The 21,963-nt window shown below is 41.6% G+C and overlaps 1 protein-coding gene across 4 annotated transcripts in view; it reads left to right on the forward strand.

Moving 5' to 3' along the window:
- The window catches only part of unc5a (unc-5 netrin receptor A), a 152,176-nt gene that overhangs the window by 120,718 nt on the left and 9,495 nt on the right, over positions 1-21,963 (forward strand). For 2 of the 4 annotated variants that reach the window (XM_041990681.1, XM_041990683.1), the window contains 6 exons: positions 1,206-1,370; positions 8,280-8,507; positions 9,229-9,528; positions 13,391-13,478; positions 13,935-14,103; positions 16,199-16,432. In XM_041990681.1, the coding sequence (XP_041846615.1) occupies positions 1,206-1,370; positions 8,280-8,507; positions 9,229-9,528; positions 13,391-13,478; positions 13,935-14,103; positions 16,199-16,432 (1,184 nt within the window). The remainder of the gene's footprint in view (positions 1-1,205; positions 1,371-8,279; positions 8,508-9,228; positions 9,529-13,390; positions 13,479-13,934; positions 14,104-16,198; positions 16,433-21,963) is intronic. The other 2 variants (XM_041990682.1, XM_041990684.1) reach the window with 1 other exon arrangement.

The raw sequence follows: 21,963 nt of genomic DNA on the forward strand, positions 1-21,963 counted from the left end.
TTAAGTTGAATTTTTCAAATGGGGATTTGCCTGAAAACCAAATGGAATCAATTTTAGGTGCAATTATGCAATAATAGGTGACCTCACTTATGTTCTATTAACCGCAGCCTCGTGACCTCCTCTCTGGGGGTCATGTCTCCTCTATTTCCAGGATTAATGAGCACTAAAGTTTCCCTGCCCATTGGTCAGTCAGGGGAAGGGTCGCTGCAGTCAGAGAGGTGTGCACATACTTTGTGTGTGTGTGTGTGTTTATGTGTGCAGGTGATCCTCATCGGGTTCCCTTTACCCTTACAGTTTGGAAAGTGAGCGAGACAGTGGTGTTTTTTTTTTTTTTTTCTCTCCCCCATGAGAGCTCATTACTGCTCTTTTTCCCATTAGCTGAACGGTAACCTTCCCCAGGCCCAGCGCTGTGTCACTCTCAATATCACTCTCAGCCACCACCCCCACTGGCCACAATGCCAAATTAACCCCACCTTTGCGAAATGGCTTCCTTCTCTGTGCATGAAAAACCCTCTGATATTTCTTACAGCCAGGCGAGCTCAGAACTATTACTATTCCATTTCCATTTGTCTCATTTTGCTTCTGCTGATGATGGGATGTTTGAAGTTAATATATATATATATATATATATATATATATATATATATATATATATATATATATATATATATATATATATATATATATATATATATATATATATATAAGCCACAGACCCATGTGCAGCACATTCAGACCAGTGGGGTTAAACTTACTTGCATCTAATTTCCATGTGGAAAATAAACAAAGAAAGCAGGATAGAGACAACATGGTTCTCCTCAGCAGTTTTACACACTGTGGTTTCCCTGTGCAGCTGCTGGATTAAGGATGCACAAGCCAATTTGCATGCAGGTAGCGATACCAAGTTTGCACTTTATAACAAGTGAGTTTGAACAAGATGGCAACAGAGTGTTACACCAGTTCTCATCTCACACGCAAATACAACACAGCTTTCACACCACTGTTGCATCTGATCTCTGTAGTCTAGTATGAATTGCTCACACTATTTTTATCAAAACTGTTCTGCATGCTTGCTGATCAATCATTTTTCCTTGTGAGCTAAAATGCAACTGAAATTAATCATTAATATTTTGCTGCTATGCATGTGCTTGTGTGTGTGTGTGTGTGTTTGTGCTCACCCATGCTTTTAATGTGTGTTTTTCCAGTGGACGGAGGCTGGAGCGAGTGGAGCAAGTGGTCAGCGTGTGGCGCAGACTGTTCGATGTGGAGGACCAGGGAGTGCACTCAGCCCTCACCCGGCACAGGAGGCAAAGACTGCCAGGGGCTTGACCTACAGTCTCAAAACTGTACCAGCGAGCAGTGTCCGCAGAGTGAGCTCCCAACCACCCACACACTGCAAACTATACCCTCAAGTGTTCTATTCAGTGGAACATTTGAAAAGAGGCAGTTTTAAATGTACTTTTAGACACTTGTTGACCATACGATCAGAGGACTGTTAGCTGTTTAACCTGTACACTCCAAGCCATATTTTGGTCCTGCTTTTTTTATGTAAAAATGCCTGTAGAAGCAACCTTTTAAACGTTGCCAACATGCAGACATGATGTTTGCAGGAGAGCCTCAGTTATCTGATAATGAGGCCAAAGTTATGTAAAATGAATATATTAATCCATATAGCACCCTAAAGGCCAACCAACAAAACAAAAACAAATGTTTTTACTAACTACTTTGTAAGAATAACACAGATCAACAGTGAGCAAGCCTTTTCTAATATGCGTATCATTCTCTCATATTTTGGCAATGATACAAATACACAACATAAACTACTGTATTTACATTTATGATCTTGAACATTTAAACTTTGTCCTCCAAAGATTTTTTTGCTATTTAGTTATTTATGCTACTGTTTACCTACTCTCCTCACAAAACCAAATCCGATTCAACTTGTTGTGGCAGCTACCATGATCAAAAATGTCTTTTTGGCTTTATTCCAGCCATAGAGGAACAATATTTTTGTTCTTTTCAGATAGACATAACTTTCTTGTCACTTGTTGATCTTTCACTGCTCCTGATTGGACATTACTGTCAATTTGAAAAGCAATGTCTGGCTTCATCATAACTTACAGATCAAAATAGACGTCTCCTAGCAACAAAATAGTGATAGGGTCTTTTTTTTTTATTATGAAAATGTAATGAATAATGGTGCTATCATGGATCACTCATTGAAGGTTTACCATATAGAGATTCTGAAAAAACACTGAATTTTGTGGCTGTGTGTAAACCTCCTGGACAGGATATAAATGCCTGTAAAACTTACATAGATCACCTAAGGGGTAAGCTATCGATCACAATTCACCCTACAGGGTTATACACTACCGTTTTGGGAAATTGTTGATAATATAAGTGATAGTGCTTGGGGTTGCCAGCTATCTAGCAGAGTTTTAAGGTTTAAATGAGCTAGTGAACTGTAATTGGACAATTTAAAATTTTTGCTTTAAAAAAAACAACATTACAGAACATACATGTTGAAAAACATAGCTCAGAAACTTCATCAAATGCAACAATGAGAAGATCAGAAACAATGGGGCCTTTTATACAGTATTAGCATCAATTAGCCCTTGAGGAAGGCTGGTGGAGAATGATGGAAGGAAAGACATTTCTTTTTTTTATTTTTTAACATCTTCCACTTTAGAAAGAGTCACTATTTTCTTTCTATCACATCAAATAAACATCTTAAGCCTCCTTCTGGCATCAGCTTGTAGTGATAAATGCTGAGTTCATCTTACAAAGGCTTCAGAAGGAAAAGCTGTCCTTCACATCAGGCACTTGTTCACACCTAAGCCCACTGCTGGCTCATCTCCACCTGGGTGACCTTTTCTGGTGATCATTTATAATTAACACCAGTGCAACACTTGCTGCTAAGATAATACACTATATTACCACGTGGGTCGGTGCCATGTTGCTCTCTGACCTATTAATAGGGCTGAGAATTGAAGTATTTCTCAACTGATTAAAACACAACCTGCTAGATAAAAGACCACAGGTCCAACTGGCTGTAAAAATGCACATAGCTGGTGTGTATCTGTGTGTACACTGGGAACATTTACAGGGTTAATATGTTATACTTGGCTGACTCGCAAATAGGGACCACTTTTTATGTGATGCCGCTAAGTCTGATGGTGACACTCCCCTGCGTGTCATTAATAGGGCATGTTTATTCTGTAAGGATTAGGAACCACAGAGTTCTTCAGGTCAGAGCCAGCAGCCATCAGAAAGAGACGCCACAGGGTCCACTGCTGACCAGATGGACATGAAGAGCGAGCTCTGTCATTCCCTACAGATATCAAAGACAGAAACATATTGCAGCTTCCCATCCAGAGATAATGAGGGCGGCGTCTCAAACAGAAAATGCTATAAATAGTGTACTCTTTGGCTGATCTGTGTTGTAAACACTGGAGTCTTAATGGGGATTCAGTTGACATGAGAATTAATAAACTGAATTATGTATCTTACACTGATTGATGTGATCAAATGGACCGATGCGTGGAGGGTGGGTGGTGGATAGGGTTGCAGAATATCTGCTGAGATCAACACTATCTGAACGTTGCATTATGAATATGTGTTAGCAGTCCATGGGTATGTGTGTGCAAATTTGTGCATGTGTGTTAGAAGATAGCTGAGTTTGGCTGGTGCAGTGAACCAGCGAGCTCAGTCGGCCCATCATCAAAGGTCAGCAGCTCCTCCTCAGAGAGGCAAGATATATACACAAGGATGCCAGTCATTGTTACTCACACATACACACACATGCACACACACAGAGTCACTCAGTATTTACACTGACAGTGTAGAGCGAAGCGCCGGCCTCTGAAGAATGCCTGTCCCAATCTGTTCCTAGCAGATGCGTTTCCATAGACAATTGCTGTGTGAAGTATTAAAATAAGCAAAGTAGCAAGACAGTTTTGGCTTGTCAGCAACTCCCAGACTTCAGCCATGTCTGCAGGCTATTAGCTAAGATGGAACACTTCCCCCTGAAACAAAAGACAGCCTTCTCTTCCTGTGTAATCGAACAAAACAACTGCAGAGGAGTCGCAATGCAACGAAAGTCGTCCTCCATCTGACTACCTCGCGAACATCTCTAATCTCCCTTATTAAGCCAGAAATTACATATGTTAGATGAGGTTATTGGTTTGGGCATTGCATACACGAGAGTCTGTGCGCAGCCCTGGCTTTGTGTTACAGCTGCAAAACAAACACATCCGATCCAAGCTGGATCATTTTCATAAAGCAAACAAGTGGAGCTTGAGATGTAGCCATGCAAAATCAGCTCAGGGAAGTGATGAATGTGCAGGCAGCATGCCAAAGCCAAAATGGCAGACAGGTGTTAGAGGGCACGGAAAGGGCAGTGGGGAAATATAGTAGCGCTCGTATTCTTCAGCACAGGAAATTAAAAAAACATAAAAACAATTATTTGGCTTAATGCGTGTAATGAAGGTAATGAACTTAATTTCTAGCAGCATCCCATTTTGGGGTGTCACAAATGATTGTGTAAAGCACGTCAAACTCTTAATTTGTTTTTAGTCTGCAATTCAGTTTTTAGGCTAATTCGGTTCAAAGCAGCTGATGTTTTCGTCATGGGTTTGTTTGTCAGAGCAGGGTCACGTTGCAGCCTGAAAAATGGCTGAGCATATATTTTGGGCCATATTTCATCAGGACCTGCTGAGGGATGGGACGACTGTATTGTGGAGATAGTAATGGTCACGTTCACTTTGAGAGTTTTAGTAGCCATATTTCCCTGACCTTAAGAACTCCAGGCTTATTCATCTTCGGGCGAGTGACTGGATTGGCCATGGGATGAAATATATTCTCAGGTGTCCTGATAAATGCCTGGAGAAGAGGAGCAGGAGGCTCCAAAGCTCTTATTTATCAATGCAGCAGAGAGAAAGGAGCAGCCAAAAAGAGCTGGGGACTATCAGGTGTGGACATTGTGCTGACTGTCAATACAGCATGAGTTCAAACTTCAACTGAGGCCTGATACATTGCCTCAGAGGAGATAAATTATACTGGCCCATCACTAGTAAGAAACTGATCTCTAACCAGCCAGCCCTGGAGCAAGTCTGAGGAGATGAAGTGAAAGCTCATGGAGAGGGGAGCAAACAGAGATTGGCCTGTGGTCATCTCAGGAAAAAAAAAAAGAAAGCTCATCACATCTAAAGATCCACAGCCAGGTGTCAATCATGATGAGAGGTCGCATACAAAGAGAAATAAAAAGTTCTCTGGCTCCAATTAAGTCAAGTGGAAATGGAGGGTGGAGTGACGGATAGAAGAGAGGAAGAGAGGTAAATTGGTATGGAGTGTGTGTGAAAAGAGAGGGCATGCTGGAGAGGGACTAAAGTAGAGCCCATCCAATTATAAAACCTGATTAGCTATGTCAATTAAAGTGTGATGGATGTCCTTTCAATTATTGGCTGGCATCATGGAAATCAATGAGCGTGGGCCAGGAGGAGCTGAGAGCGGTTGCAGAGAGCATTGGGATCGTTTTGCTGTGACACCTGGTGGGTCAGATAAAACTTCACTCAGTGATGCTCAGATAGGCCATCAGAGATTACAATCAGAACAGAGGAGGGGAGAGGTAGATGGAGGGGAAGAAAGACATGGGGGAGGGGAGCAGTCTGATTGACTGGCTTTATTGTCTGGGTGCAAGAATGGGAGGTGAGCAAGATCAGAGATGCTGGATCTTTGCATCTGAGGTTATCCAGGTGTCTTTGGTATGTCCTTAGAAAGTAAACAGCAACCAGCCAATCTAAGGCTGTGTTTATCCAATCAGTGGAAAAGCAGCTGGCTCGTCTCCTCGCTGATGGGTGTTGTTTAGTCTTTTTGTGAGGCTGCACATTTCTCAGTAGACTTCAGCGATAGCCGTCCAAATACCCTGCGTCATCTGGCCTTTGACTCACCAAGACAATTGGATTTGGGAACTTTAACGAGAGGTTCTGCTAAAGCCCCCCACCTTCCTTTTTTCTGGAGCTCATTGCAGATTTAACCAGGCTGCTCGCAGTTAAGCACCTCTGTGCTTCCCTGAGGAGAAGAGACAGAGAGGAGAGTCAGAGGAGAGACACACATATGTAAATGGACAATATGAGAGGTGCAAGGAGGGTGCATCCAGTCCACAAGACTCCTCATGCTACAAGTGTGTTCTGTATACATGTGCTTACAAGAAAAATAAACAAAACAAAAAAAAAATCTTGTTTATCTTCAGCCAGTCCTTCACAATTGATTACTTGTCAAGAGATCGCTGGCATTATGCAGCGCTGCAATGGAGGTTAGCTGCATATAATCCCTCTACTTAAAGTATCAGATTGTACTGAGATAATCACCAATGAAATGGATTCTGGCGTTTCTCTTCAAGACTTGAGTAAGTCAGGCAGCTTTGACGAAACAAGCTGGGTTTTCAAGGCAAAAGGAGAAAGCAAGGGGAAACAAAATGATGAATATGTATGAGTAATGCACAGACTCTCTTTTTTATTTAATTTGTCTGATACTGCTATGCTGCTTCAAACAAGCCGTTCTTGTGTCACAGATTCACTGACACCTGCTAATATGTGGCAGATGTTTCCAAAGTTCAGTGCAGCTTCTATGAAGCAGCTGGATTACACAATAGTAGGGAAAAAATGACAGTCTGCAAATATTCATCAAAATATGATAAATCAAATGTTAATCAGGTTAATTTCGACACAAATCTTTTGGACATGTTATTGCTAAAATGCAAATTCCACACAATCTGTCAGTCACAGGCACGTTCCGCTTTCCTGTTTGTCTTTTTAATTCTAATTTTCCTTCTGGTACGTTTGCTCTTCTCTTTTTGCTTCTGTCCTCCTCCTTTTGTTGTCGACTCAGCACATGGCAGCCTGCAGCACTTTAACCTATGATGTTGTTCTCTGTCCCTCAAAGCTATGCTGCTCAATACGTCCCATCCTTGACTGTGTTGAGTTGACAGCTCTACGCCCCCATGGCTCCTGGGCACAATGGCCTTCCACAAAGGCCCTTAGGAGCATCCTCCACCAAATTCCACCAGTCCAGGGAGACATTTGTAGCAAATCCCACTTTCTTGGAAAACACACACACATGCTCACAAAGACATTGATGTTTTTCTGGTCTTAGCTGTGATCCTCACGCTGTATTTTAGAAGGAAGATCCTCCCTTGCTTTTAGGAGATAGACATTAAATAAAAGGTGGTAGAATTTCATAAGTGATTGCTTGATTTTCCTGCTTCACATGGGGGTGTTACACAGACAGAAAAAGACAATGGTGAGAAACAACATACTGGTCTAAGATATATTTATCCTGTGCAGAAATGATGTAAAGTACCATTGAAAGTCTTCCACCCAAACTCTTTTGGTTGTTCAGACTTCAGAAATAGACATGCTTATCTAACAGTTGATTTTGGTTTTCTAAACTCTGTATCTAACAAAGAAAGAAATGCTTCAGAAATCAGATGCAGGACAAGACAGGTTCATCTGTGTAGGACATTTCATTTACATAGGACATTAAAAGCATTACATCAAGTTGCAAAAGAAACATTGATAAATAGAATTAAAACAAACTGAAGAATAAAAGAAATGATAACAATTTAAAATAGATAGAAACAGACAACAGAATACATACAGCAAGGTATATATGACACAAACAAACATCAGTGGGAAATACATCATCATCATTACTAGCCTTGTCATCATCATCACCTCCATCATTGTTAATGGTCATATGTAATTAGGTTAACCCTTTGAACCCTGTGCCTTCTCCATAGACCTCTGTTCGAAAATTGCATACCCGTTATGAAATTATTATATCTTTTGAACTACATGGTCTATTTGACTACTTTTGGAGTCAAAATAAAAACAAGGTTCAAAAAGAAACATGTGTGGGAATTGTTAGGATGTGTAAATGTCAGTATATGTGTTACTGATAAAGAATGAATAAAGACACATAGCACAAATTAAACAGGTTTTAGGCAAGCAAAAAAATCACTTTTAAAAAATAATTTCAGGATTAATAGTTGGAATAATCTTTCACTGTAGCTCTACATCTGTCAAATATTAGATCTGAACATTCTCTCTGCAAAGGCCAGTTTTGAGAGTTCAGGCAAAGTCCCTGAAGTGGCCATTTTTATCCCCAGTTTGGGGGACTTCAGGTTTTCAAAAATTAAGCCCTCCATTAGGACTGTTTTATAGAAAATACTGAAGAAGTTGCAACTAACATCTCCATGTTTTATCATATTCTCTTTGCAGCCGTGAATGGGGCAGAGGACGTTGCGCTCTATGTGGGCATGGTGGCAGTGGCCCTGTGTCTGACTCTGCTTCTCATCGTGGTCGTCTTGGTCTACAGGCGCAAGAAAGAGGGTCTAGATGCTGACGTGGCAGATTCCTCCATCCTCACCACTGGCTTCCAGCCCATGGGCATCAAGCCCAGCAAGCCAGGTGTGTGGGCACCGCGGCCACGCAGGCCGACCCACAGCAGTAGGACACTATTCTTAGTTCTACCTTCATCTGTCCGTCTTGCCACCATGACTCTGCAGCAATCATCTACATGTGACACCAGAACCTGTTAGTTTGTGTTTGTGGTGGTGGTTTGAATGTGTTTACAGAGGTTTGTGGTCCAAGAAAGATTTATGATGTGTGTGTGTGTGAGGTGTTTATTTGCCTGCCTGATGCATTATGTTTCGCTACCACCTCATTGTCAGGAAATGTACCTGCTCTGTTTACTGCCTGTGTGGAGTTTCTGTGGTTTAACAGCGAGTAATAGAAATGCAACTGTCTGAGGTGGATGGAGATGGGGAACTGGGTCCCTGTGTCTGTGATTCACCGTGGAAAAAAAAAGCTTTTATTCGTTTTAGATGCAAAGCTGCATCTGAGTTCAGTTTGGAATTGATTGTGTGGCTGCTAAAAAGACAGACAGTGATAGAGAGGGAGGAGGAGGAGGGCGGGAATTGACTGGCTTTGAGTGCAATTTCTGTTTGTGTATCGTCAAGTGTGTGTGCGTGTGAATGTTCAGTTTTCTGCACCATGTGTCTTTTTCTGTGTTTGTTTCAGTTTACTGTGTGTGTTACAACAGCTTTAAAGAGTGTGAGGTCTGTCTCTGTGATGTAAGAGCCCCCCCATCCAACTACCCACCCACCTGTCACTCATAGAGATTCTCACATTTGCTTTTTGTCTGACTCCATTTTCATTTTTCAAACAGAGAACTCCCACTTGCTCACAATCCAGCCTGATCTAACCACCACCACTACCAGTTACCAAGGCACCCTGCGCTCTCGCCACGACGCCACTGGGAAGTTTTCAATAACCAACGGGCCTCTGCTGGACCCGCTCCCAAATGGCTCGCACACTCTGCACAACGGCAAGCTAAACTCAGACCCTGCTGAGTTTGTGAGTAGGCTGTCCACTCAGAGCTACTTTAAAACACTCCCCCGTGATGTAGCCAACACCTCCTACGGGACCTTCAACTTCCTAGGTGGGAGACTGACAATCCCCAACACAGGTGGGTTATTATTTTGCTGCTTTAAGGTTTCGCTCTGGTTAATTTGATTCTGAGAATGAAGAATAAAAAAGAATAAAAAATAGAATAACTAGTATAATAAATTTACAGTCTGGCAAGAAGTACAGTACAAAAACATGACTTAATGAACATTTACTGGAGAATAATTTATAATATTTATAAAATTATTTAATAATAAATAATTTCCAACACCACTTTTTAAAAACATGTTTGCTCAAACAAATTTCCAGCTAATGATCTTATTTCCCTGTAAATAGATTGATTGAAGAAAGAAAGATTGAAGTCTGGCCATTTGACTTTTATTATGCTGGTCTTTTAAAGAAATCAAAATATTATCTGACTAAATTTACCACAACAACCTGATATTAAATTAAAATATTTTTAACTTGTAATATTATTAATTAAATCATTGGATTAAATTACAAATTCTTTATTTGTATAGTTCACTTTTGATTGACAACACACAAAAAGGTGGACAATATATATTTTTTTATGAAGTTTACTTCTTTAACCATATTATTTATATCATTTGGTGTTTCAATTTCAGCAGCAGTTTTTTTTTGTAAGTAACATTAACGGTAGGTTTAGCAAAGGAAAGTTGATAGAACATAAAGGCCATTTAATAAACATAGCAGGTCTTTAAGGGGAAAAAAAGGTCTGTGCCTCAGTAGAGCCTTATGTCTGGCAGTGCCCCTGAAGTTCAGTATAGCGTTAGCCTGATAGCATAATTGTCTAAGTCAGTGTTTCTCAATCCAGGTCCTCGGGACCTACTCCCTGCATGTCTTAGATGTGTTCCTACTCCAACACACCTGATTCATAAAAATACATTTCATCATCAAGTTCTTTGCAAGCCTGTTAACGAGCCATTCATTTCACTCAGGTCTGTTAAAGAAGGGTTACCTCTAAAACATGCAGGGCAGTAGGTCATATTTTAAGGCAGGATGTCCCACTCCGTTCTTCGCAATCCTGCAGGTTTTCAATGTTTGTCTGTGCCACTACATCTGAATCAAATTAATGAGTCGTCCTGCAGAATTTCATAGGCTGTTGGACCCATTTAATTTGAGTCAGGTGTGTTGGAGCATGAATACATTGATAAACTGCAGGACAGCATCCCTCATGGACTGACTTTGGAAACCCGTGTTTTAAGGTTTTAGAAGCAATGATGCACAGTGACTCAGCAGCGTTAGGTGTCCAGAGTTCAGCAGATACTGCAATTTAGCCAAAATATGACCTTGGCCATTATGCCATGAGGCTAACAATATAGTTTAACACTCCTGATGTTGTTTGTATATGTTACACCATTCATTGCCTTTACATTGTGGACTATACAAGTCTAGAAGTCAAGAACCAAATCAGCAGATTTAACCACGGTTCAGCTTTTGGGTTTATTCTAAAATGATCTATCAGAGAAATCCTCTTGTCTTCCCCACCATCAACCAAAGCTACTAGAGTCCTATTAGAAGCAGACCCTCCTTTCCAACCAGTCTCGGTCCGGTTGTTTTGTCTGCTCTGAGTTCGATTGACCCCAGGGGTGCTTTTATATCAGCTCATTTGGGCTGATAAAAGCTCACGCTCTCCCCACTCTGTCCATCATTATTTATGGCCTGACATCTAGTTGCTGTCAAATCGAGGAGCACTCAATACATTGCCGTTATTATTTCTTTGTGAGTTCTTTGTGACACCAGACAAGATAACTACACTGTACATATAAGGCGCAGCGAAGTGCAGCATGTCAGTCTCTGAAATTAGATTTTGCCCTGGGGGTCTGTGCAGCATTGTCTATGTAGGGTAGCAGTCGCCAACACTGTTCAGTGAGCATACTACCTGGCAGACACTATGATTTTAGTTTTACAGCTTTTTGCTTATTGGTAATAAGAACTGAATCCAACTTAAGGGGAGATTTATGTGAATGTGATTTATGAAAATGGGGAAAAAGCTTTCTCGATACATAAACTGAGCTGCAAAGTGGGATTTCAGTAATCCTCTGTAGACTGTTCTGTTTGCTTCTACACTTCAAACAAGTACCATCAAAACAATTTACCTTTTCCGACTATATTAAGAAATACTGTGAGAACAAGGCTCATATATTTGCTTTATTACACCTGTTTTAATGTGTCCGGGCAGATGTTAACAAGGAGAATTTATCACCAACAGCTGAGTCCTATAAAAACCTTTCTGTCTTATTCAGCCTTAAACTTCCTACATAAAGGGGTTTCTAATAGGTTTGCAACAGGATAACACACACATAGAAGTGTTTCAGGACTTCATACAGATCATATACAAGCTTTATTTTTGACTTGAGTATAAATTACTTTAAGAGAGACAAGATAGGACTTCAAATAAAGCATGAAAAGTTTGTTTTAGCAAGGTGATTAATTGGATTGTGCTCTTCTTTTTTAGTTCATTCAACACATTAAAGTCTAAAGTGCCCTCGAAACTAGTATTCCAAGATGTTATAAATCTCTATCACAAAAATCCCACAGAAAGAAAGATTTTTATGTGATTGCAGCATCGGAAATGCATAATTTTGTGAAACGCTTTGTCAGTAACCTACGTCGAGGCAGCATGGCATGAATAGTTAAAATGAATGCTCAGTGCAGTGATGAGATCAGATGAAATGAGTGTGTGCCAAATACGTTGTACTCTGAAGTGTCCCTGGAATGAAACCTTGAACAAATTATTCCAATTAGTCCCCCGACTAATGACAGAGATGGTTGAAATTGTAGTCAGTGTCCACAAGTGTCAGTTGAGCGCTACAAACATTGACAGAGAAATAAGGACATTGAAACTGAAGGGTAGTTTGATACAACCTATGATAAAAATAAAAAATAAAATAAAAGAAGTCCAGCATTATTAATCCCCCATTTTGCTCCTCATCTTTACGGTAGCCAAGTATAGAGCTTATATAATTATTCTGGAGGACAGTGTCTCCACTTGTAAGCTGTCCAGATTAGCTGTTGCCAGCACAGCAGTATCTTATGGAAGAAAAGTTTTCTTCCCCGGTTTTCTTTGCCACCACTCTTCCTCTCTGTGTGTTTTCATTCTGTCTCTTGCAGATATTTTATGCATGGATTAACTCAAAGCCATGTTGACTATACCACGCACTGGCACCCATCTTCACATAGGGACACAGGAAGGGAAAAAAAATCACACTTGTGTGCATCCACTCAAAGGAGTTACACTGTCATTTATCACAGTTTCAGAGCGGGCACATTGATGCCAAGCTTTATAGATACAGACAAGGCTGTGAGTATTCAGGCACCTTTTGCCTTATTCAAACAGATGTTTTATTATGGTTAACAGGCTCTGTTTATATCCAAGACACTGTTGAAATAGCATCACATAGTCACTATTTGGCCTACATTTTTAAAAGCATTCTGAGTAGGTAATTTTAGCAAGAGAATCACAACCTAAATGCCACAACACTCAAACTACTTCAGCAGCTCTCTGTAGTCTCTCATGTGCATTTCTACATCCTCCTGGGGAAGTGCAATTTTCCTGGAGTAGTCTATTCCATGGTCTCAATTATCTACTTGGTGGCAGACGGAGGACATTTAAGCTGCGATGCAGCGTGCGCCTTTGTCTCAACTAATTGTTGACGGTGGGGACGTGTGCTGCCACTGCCGGCGCAGAGATTTGCATCTACTGCACCTGAAGGAGGCTGCCTCTGACCTTCAGAAGAGATTTGTTTTTTCTTATTGTTTGTTTTTGCAGCCGTACAGTTTGTTGAGTGGGCCGGCTGCCTTTGTGAGACGACAAAAGCGTTGTTCAGTCAGAACAAATGAGTATGTCGTCCTCTTTGCTTACCCCTCCCTTTCCCTGCCTTTGTCGTTATTTGCATTAGGAATCAGTCTGCTCATTCCTCCCGAGGCCATCCCCAGGGGAAAGATCTATGAGATTTATCTCACTGTTCAAAGGAAGGAAGATTTAAGGTGGGTCTCTTTAGCACTGTCTAACTGGCAGTCTTCCCTGAATGCTACTAGGCTGTTTGTTTTGATGCTCTTCTGTTCCATTAGGAAAGGCTTAAGAGTCTGTGCCAGTACCGCGGAGGAGGGATGTAAATAAATAACATAGCCTTTTACCAGGATGGGCACTATTTAAGTTAAATGAATTGTTTGGAAAGCACTGTTTATCTGGCTTGCTGCATTCATCCTCTCAAAGCACAGTCATTGCAGCGAGCTGTGATAGTGTTATACAATTACTCATTCTTCACATCTTGGCCTACCTAGTCAATGAGTCCAGTAGGCTTTAATTATTCTGTTACGGCTGTTGGATAATTTGCAGAGGTGACAGTATCATATCCTGCTTTCAAGACACATAAAATTCTCACTAATATTTCAATGACTATAAGAACTTCATCTAGATTCATTCAGCTCTCCTTGCTGTAGGTTACCACTATCCGGTTGCCAGACCCTCTTGAGCCCCGTTGTGAGTTGTGGCCCTCCTGGGGTGATCCTGAGCCGGCCAGTTATCCTCAGCATGGACCACTGCTCTGATGCATGCCTCGATAACTGGGCCGTCCGCCTCAAGAAGCAGAACTACGAGGGCGCTTGGGAGGTAAGACTGCACTATAGCTCCAGCACAAATCTTTTTGTAGAGAGGCAAAGTTACCAGTGAGTGAATCTGTAAAGTATCACTGAACTTACTGAGTGCTTCTGTGTGAAAAGTACAAACTTTTACTGAGCCTGACTGGAAGAAAGACTGCAGTTCACTCACTGCTGGATATCACAGGTAGATCTGGCCCTGCAGTCTTCTACAGGGTTTAAATAATATTGATCATCAGGTGTTTTCTTGTTGGGTTGGAGCATGTTCTCCAGCTCAAGGGTTGCTAGGCAACATGTTTCTCAAAACAGAAATTCTCTAAGCAAATTACTGATCCTCAAAGTATTCTTCTGAGTGCTTCTTGACCATTTTTGACTGCTGCTTCCAATTACAGAGTTCCCTCCCCGTTTTTCTACCCATAAAATTCAAAAGTCACCGGTGCTGCCAGAGTGCAGTAGTATAGAGTTGGGAAGAACATTTTCGTGTCCACATGCATTCACACTCACACACAAACAAATGTGGTAAGAGGCAGTATACCCATCTCAACAATCCAGAGAGATTGGAAAGGGTGCCGATGGGCTTTGGAGTGTTACTAGGTCTTCTTTCATGTTCGATATTGTGCATAAATTATTCAGCCTCCCCTCCGTGTGGCAGCGGTGGGATGTCTGTGGGATGGATTGGCCTGTCTGAGGCAGAGGTTAGACCAGCACTTTTAATCATCAGCCAGACCAAATATAGCCCAACGGCCTGACTGTGTGGCCACTACAGTAAGGAAGTGCCAGGTGGATGAAAGAATGAGAGTGGAAAGATGAGCAGAGTGTGACAGTAAGTGAAGGAGGGGGGTGTTGAAGGAGGGACAGATGGAGAGGAAGGGTATGCAAGCAAGTAATTCAGATCTAGTGTAAAAATTTGCAAGAAAGGATGATGTAAAAAGAGTGCAAATAAGGTATAAGACATCCAAAGCAGATGGAGAAATGAAGGGGTGCTCAGTGGCGTAATTGAGCCGCCTCACTCTCTGCTCCACTTTGAAGAAATATTAAGATGATGAAAAAGTGAGACTGCATTGTGGTTGCATAGCAAATGAACTGTGTCAATACTAATTCTATTGATGTTGATGGTGTCTGGTTGAATCGATCCTAGAGGGGCTCACTGGGTATTTGGCAGGCAAAATACTGTCTTCAGTGTGATTGGCTAATGGAAAGAGTCAGTCAACTGGCATGATGGGATTTTAGAGAAAATGTTGTCACCTTGGGTCCAATTTGTCTCCATCAAATTAGCCAAGAGAGTAGTGGAATTATCTCATAAAACATGTTCTGAACTGTGATAAGATTGGCTGTTTTCACATCTCTGTTGTCCTAATTAGGGAAGCTGTTGTGATACAGAACAAAGCCATAAAATTCAAGGTGTTGTTTCTGCGACACATTTAAATCTGTTGATTTTTCCTTTACACGGCAAACTAAAGAACAAATTCATTCTTGTACTGTCTATAGATTTTGTTTCCCACACTTTTCGCCATCAGGTAAGATTGTTGTTTACCAGATAAACTGTCAAGTTGTTTTCACCTTTCCTGACAAATCTCAAACAAACACGGGAAGAAATTCTGTAAATCCCAATAATCCAATAATCACTGCACCTCCAGTCTTTTATTTCTCCAGAACCATCTATTCTTGCCAGGAATCTATTCGAGTCTTCTTTCATGTCAATTGAGTACCTCATTCATGCATTATTAAGTAAATTGATGGTATTCTATAGGTGTCTTTGTATGAGAGGAATCTGTGGCTTTATGTAGGTATGTAGTAGGCTGTGCTGTGGCAAAAAGGAAATTTGAAACAAGAACAAGTGTTTCCTTTTTCCCTGACCTAAACTGTTACCCAGAAACTTGTATAACATTACCTTAAAGACCTTTAGCTTCCCTGTCACAGAGCAGAAAGAATAGAGTTTGGAGTCTTGCCACTGCACCACTTTTCAAGCAAACCCTTTCCAAACATGCAGCTACACGTACATACATCATGCACTCGGGCAAACACATTACCCTTCCATGCTACATAAATTGGGAGCTTGACCTTCCATCCACACCTTGTGTTTTCCCTGCTTCCTTAATATCATCCAGGACGTCCTGCTGATGGGGGAGGAAATGGTGTCGGAGCCTTACTACTGCCAGCTTGAGGCCGAGACTTGCAGGCTTTTCTCGGAGCAGCTGGGTACATTTGCCCTGGTGGGAGAGTCTCTGCACATGGGTGCATCCAAGCGCCTCAGGCTGGTGCTCTTCTCGGACGCGTACTGCTCCACACTGGAGTACAACATCAGGGTGTACTGCATGGACGACACACAGGATGTCTTCAAGGTAGGTTGCAGCAAAATGATTGCACCAACTTCAAAGCTTTATCTGTCCCATTGTAAGGTTTTTGAGGGGAGTTAGACATGGTGGAGTTAGACACAGCCATGGTAGATTGACAAACATTGCAAGCTGGTTAACAGAATATAGAACTCAGAGGTGTGTGATTTGCAGGGATGATGGGTCCCTCCTCTGCTGAAACAATGCATGAATGTTTGTGTTTTGTGTCATTCCTTTCACGCCATCTGAGGTTCTGCTTGGCTTCCGTGGGCCAAGAAGTTTCCCCATCACTTTGTTCGGCAGCATATTTCACTTCCCTTTTTTCTCCTCCACGTGGACAGAGTATAATCAAGCGCTAATGCCTTGCTCCCTCCCTCGAGGACTGCCTCTGAGTAGCCTGTTAAGATTTCATTTGCATGGTTAATTAGTGAATTAAAAGGAGAGTCTGTCCCAATCTTTTCCCAGCAACCCCCAGTGCTCCCTCTCGTGCTCTCCACACCTCTCTGTCTCTCTTTAAGCTGTTTCTCTTCCTCTGACACCACCCACAGCCACAAGGGCCACTTCCCGCTGGAATCCACTTTTGCTGGCTGTAATGGCTGACCTCCTCATGCAGAGGTGCGCTACGAACACAATCTATGGATGGCTGTGGGACATAAACAATGGGAGTCACTGGGAGGTCATGTTGAAATTAGCCCATTCACATTCCAAGAGATGATGATGATGAGAGGAAAACTGTGCACAGGCTCTGGGTGTTTGGTGGAAAGACAGAATTGTACATTAGTCTTTTTTGTGGCTCAGTTCCTGCTTCTTTTTCTTTTGTTACCTTACAGCCATTGCATGAAATTACTGGCCATAGAAATAAACATAATATGTGACAAATATGAGGTACAAACTAGCTGTTTTCCTCAACCTATATATTTACTTGCACTCAGATCATGAGTTGAGCTGGTGGTGTTTTGCTGCAGTGTCACTGTTTAAATGACCTTGTGCACTATGTGTTTGCTGCAGGAAGGCCTCTAGTGCACAAAAACCCTTTTTCCCTTCCTCTTTCCCTGGCTAGTCCTTGTGCTACTGTTCTGTCTCTCTTAGCCAGTAAAAAGGACATCTGAGCTTGTTGACTCCAGCACTCGTGCTGCCATACTCTCCGGCTCCCTTGACGCCCTTGAGTGCATTAGCTTCCTCTCTCTCACACAACCTGGAACTGTGGTAAGCCACGGCATCTCCAGGGCTTTGTAGTTTTTAGTGAGTGATTTAAAACATGGCCGTCGCTGTTTAGTAATCTCAACTCCATGCTGCTCTTGGTGCTATAATGGAGGGAGCAGTTCATTTAGCAAGTGCTTTCACTACTTTGAGTGGAGATTAAACTTCCCTGGAGAGGTTGGGCCTAATCACTAATCACTATCTTTAAAATGGCACCATTTATGATTAGACTTTCACCGTGGCTGCTATTAGAGTTAAGTGTGGTATGTAACAGTGGTGGAGTAGCAAGGGGTGGTGCAGTGGAGCAGCTGTGTCCGTATTGATGTAGAGCAAGCCTTCAGGACATGTGAATTTTGTGATAGCACTTGCAGCTACTGTTGGTGCATGTTATTTTTCAGGAAAGAAGTCAAACGTCATGAATTAGACAGGCTCTACTTTTGATGCAAGATGGGTGGGTAGGTGGGGGCCTGTTCAGAAGCAGACAGAAAAATAGAAACCAAAAAGGAGGCTGAGCTTTTCTCTCCATTAATTGCTGTCAGTCTGTTTTGACAAGTCTCCATCAGAGAGAACGACAGATAGAAACACACACACACAGACATGCATGCCACAGTTGAGCATGCTGTACCATGGAATCTCTTATCTCCCTATTACAGCAGATTAGAACCAATGTTATTGTCTTTGATCCTAAGTGTACGGGAGCTCTGGGGAAACAGTGACATTTCCGTCTGATGTTTGGCATATGTTAGCAGGCCTCTGCCGGGACCAATTAAGTTAATATTTAATGTGTGTCCCACTCATGGTTGGCCCAGCCAAGGCTGGCACAGCAGCAGACGAGACATAATCACCGTTCGGTAGCACCCTCACTGTGCACTTGGTTGTTCCCAGCTCGACCACTGGGAGATCATCACTGATGTTCTGCCATCTCACAGCTGACTGAAACACCTGCAGTAAACCCAGACTTCAGCACCTGTCTTGCATATTCTTAAAAAAATCAATTCAATTCAATCACCTAATTAACCAAAAATGTGCCGACAAAAGGTGTTTTCACAGAAACCAGAATGTGGTGCCTCTAGTTTTTTTTTGTTTTTTGTTTTTTTTTTTTGTTTTTTTTTTAGGTTTTGGGATGACGTATGAACAATGGGAACAATAATAAAAAAGATCTCTGTGTTTACTGATAACCAAATGTTCCTCCCATACACCCACATGTCTGTGTTTTGTGAGGCCAGTGTTGTTGTGCAGTTAAAAAAAATCTAGACTGATTTATAAACCACCCACAGCCTGTCAGCTTAATCTTTTAGAGGTTGATGCACAAGTTAGTTATTCTGTATTGAGCAGGAGACTGTTAATACCTACATAAGACCATTATAAGCTCCTGATATAACAGTTTGCAATAAACTTCTGGTTAAAATTTGTATTTATTTTTGTAAGACATATTTGTGACAAGTACACCTCTGTGTTATTTCTCCATCTATTGAATAATTTCCATATTTTCTTTAAAACACACTAATAAAACCCAGAGGATGTTGTACACTTGTTTAGTTTGTTCACAACTTTCTTATTAGTTGTTTTTCTGCGAAACTGGCTTTCCTGTTAACTTCGGCCCATATGTATTCAGTGGTGTATAGATGAAGACTTTTACATGTGTTTAAACTTTTCTCTAGTGTATTTAAATTTACATTTAATGGCAACACAATTACAAATCCACAGAAACTGTGAAAATTTTATTCCATTTGTGCCCCCAGTAGATTGATACCCTCATCAGTATTCATGCAAAGAGGCTAATAGATCCAGCTCTTTGTTTCTTGATTGTAAAAAATGTATTTTGCAGGGTTAAATGGGTGTTTAATTGGATTTCTTGCTGATTAAATAGTAGCTCCTGGATTCTTTTGCACAGCATTTGACCTCATGAGATGATTCTTATTTGCGCTTAAAATGGCTCATAAACTGTTTATGTGCTCCCACTATGGCATTTCTTCACCACTTCTAGAGCAGCCAGCTACATCTAAAGCATACACTTCTTGCTATCTGATACGGGAAAGGCAGCACGTGCACATTGTAATACAAACAGTTTTTCTCATCCCCCCATCAGAAAGTTACTGTCAAGAAATCCTAGCTTAAAAAAAAACCAGAGGAGCATAGCTCAGTAATTGGTGGCATTAAGTTAAACAAGACAGTCAGCTTTATCACTGAGTCCAGCTGAGAAATGGCTTCCATATTATATTTCTGTGTTCCTGTGTGCTGTGTTTTCTCAGGTCCTGCTCTGTGATTTATCAGGCAGAATGTGCATCTTTTCCCTTGCAAACACAGTCCCCATTTATAACTGAGCAGACAAGTCCCTTCTATTTGTAGTTATTAATCAGAGTTGACTGTAGCGGGCACGGCCACTGGAGCTCAGACTGATAGACTCTCAGTCAGAGAGGAAAAGCCTGTCACATCCTCCTGACAAATACACAGATTTATGGAGCCCACATAGCCAGCCTACTCTCTATAAACAAATGCATTTGCTTGAAAAGAGCAGCACTGAAAATGGATCGTCCCAATGAATGCACATTTTAAACATGAGGGCACCACATTGCTAATAGTGAAGGGCTGAGTTTATAAGAATATTACAGCCTGTATGTTACAGACAGCATGTAACTTGACTAATTAACTGATCAAACACTGCTCATAATCCCCATCAGAGCTAGTTAAGCTCATCGGTTTATTACACACAAACCTGATACAAGAGAAGATCACGAGTAAGAGCTTGACCTTGCTGTGAGGAAAGTCTGCTGCTCTGTAGCTGTTCAATTCTTATTTTCAGGCCTCGGCTAATGCTTTGATTTGTTTAGCTTGTGTTGCTTTTCCTCACAGCAGGCTGTTTTTGTTGCAAGGGAGAGTTTGGTGCAGCCACTAACCTCTTTCTGTCAGCACCAGCCTGAGGAGATTAGCTGTATGAGTGTGTTTCTTGTTTCCCAGTGGAGCCCGGCCCCAGTCCATCACAGTCCCAGCTCTGCTCCATGCCAAGAGGATGAGGGAATGGGTGAGGAGTGGGGTGGAAAGGGTGTTGAAGTCATAGAAAACTGTGGCCGTGATTGCAGTAATCCTGTTATCTCTCCTGCTAAAGCTGGCCACTTTAGTGACCTGGAGACACAAATGTTAAGCTGCCTCTGTCTCTCTTCTCTCCTCCTTCTGCTCTTTTCACTCATCCCTGCTTCGTCCCGCTCTCTTTAGCCAGCGTCATTGAATGTCAGGGGGTGGTCTTGGCTCTGCCGGACTCTAAATTCACAGTCTTCACACACACCACAGGCTATCTTGAATTCCATCAGAACAAAAGGGGTTTTTCTCCAGCAGTACTTGAACTTCTCACCCATGTCATGCATCTTAATGTCGCGAAAGTTTAGATGCCTTAAGAGGATCAGCTCTTCTTATGTTTACTGAATGGAAATGAAATGTTGCTTTGAGATGATTAATATGTGGTTTGATAAAGTAATTCAAAAGCTTGCATTGTTTTTCCCCAGAAAGAGTAAATAACACGGTCAAATTTAGCTTCTCATCTATTAGCTCATTCAGACTGTCATTTGTTAACAGGATAATGGAGCGTAAAGAGGGCCATTATTCTCTCAGTCCAGAACATATGCTGAATTCCTGTACAAAAACACACACTAACACACACACTCTCAGGCTCCTGTCACACATAAACAACACGCAAGCGACGCAATGTCATTTTGAAAGCGGGGATGTGTTCACACTCAAAAGGAGGAAATGTTGCATCTTGTGTTGTGTTTGTTTCCTCTGTGAGCTCAGTGTCGTTGTGAGGTTGCAGAAGGACCATGTCCTAGATCCTGCCTGACTGTAATCCTGCCATGTCAGCCTTGAACCTGACACAATGCTGGGCGGGCCACTTAGTATTCATTGTAGCAGCTTGATGTTGATAATAAGATAATTGGCATTCTGCAGTCTTTCTCTTGCTATCACGCCTATAGATCTGTGTCTATAGGTCAAAGACCTGATCAAAGTCCACCAGCCAATTTGCAATGCTAATTGGCTCCAACAAATAATTGTGCTTAAGAACTGTTTAAATGAACCTCTCTGAAAGCCCACATAATGTGCCTTTTGTATCTGCAAGAGACATAATAGCAGGGGTCTTTTCTGCAGGGAATGTACTAGCCTCTGTTATTAACACATAAGACCTCAATGTTTTAATTCACACCCACTGCCTGAACTTCCCTCTGTAAGAAACTGGGCTGGGTAACATCACAAGGCTGTAGTGTGGTGGTATATTCCAGCTAGCTTCATCCAATCCAGTGATTCTAAATTTTTAATGTTGTATGGCATTTAGCTGGAATAAATTAACAAAA

This window comes from Melanotaenia boesemani, chromosome 7 (genome assembly GCF_017639745.1).
Source record: "Melanotaenia boesemani isolate fMelBoe1 chromosome 7, fMelBoe1.pri, whole genome shotgun sequence".
Lineage (NCBI taxonomy): Eukaryota > Metazoa > Chordata > Actinopteri > Atheriniformes > Melanotaeniidae > Melanotaenia > Melanotaenia boesemani.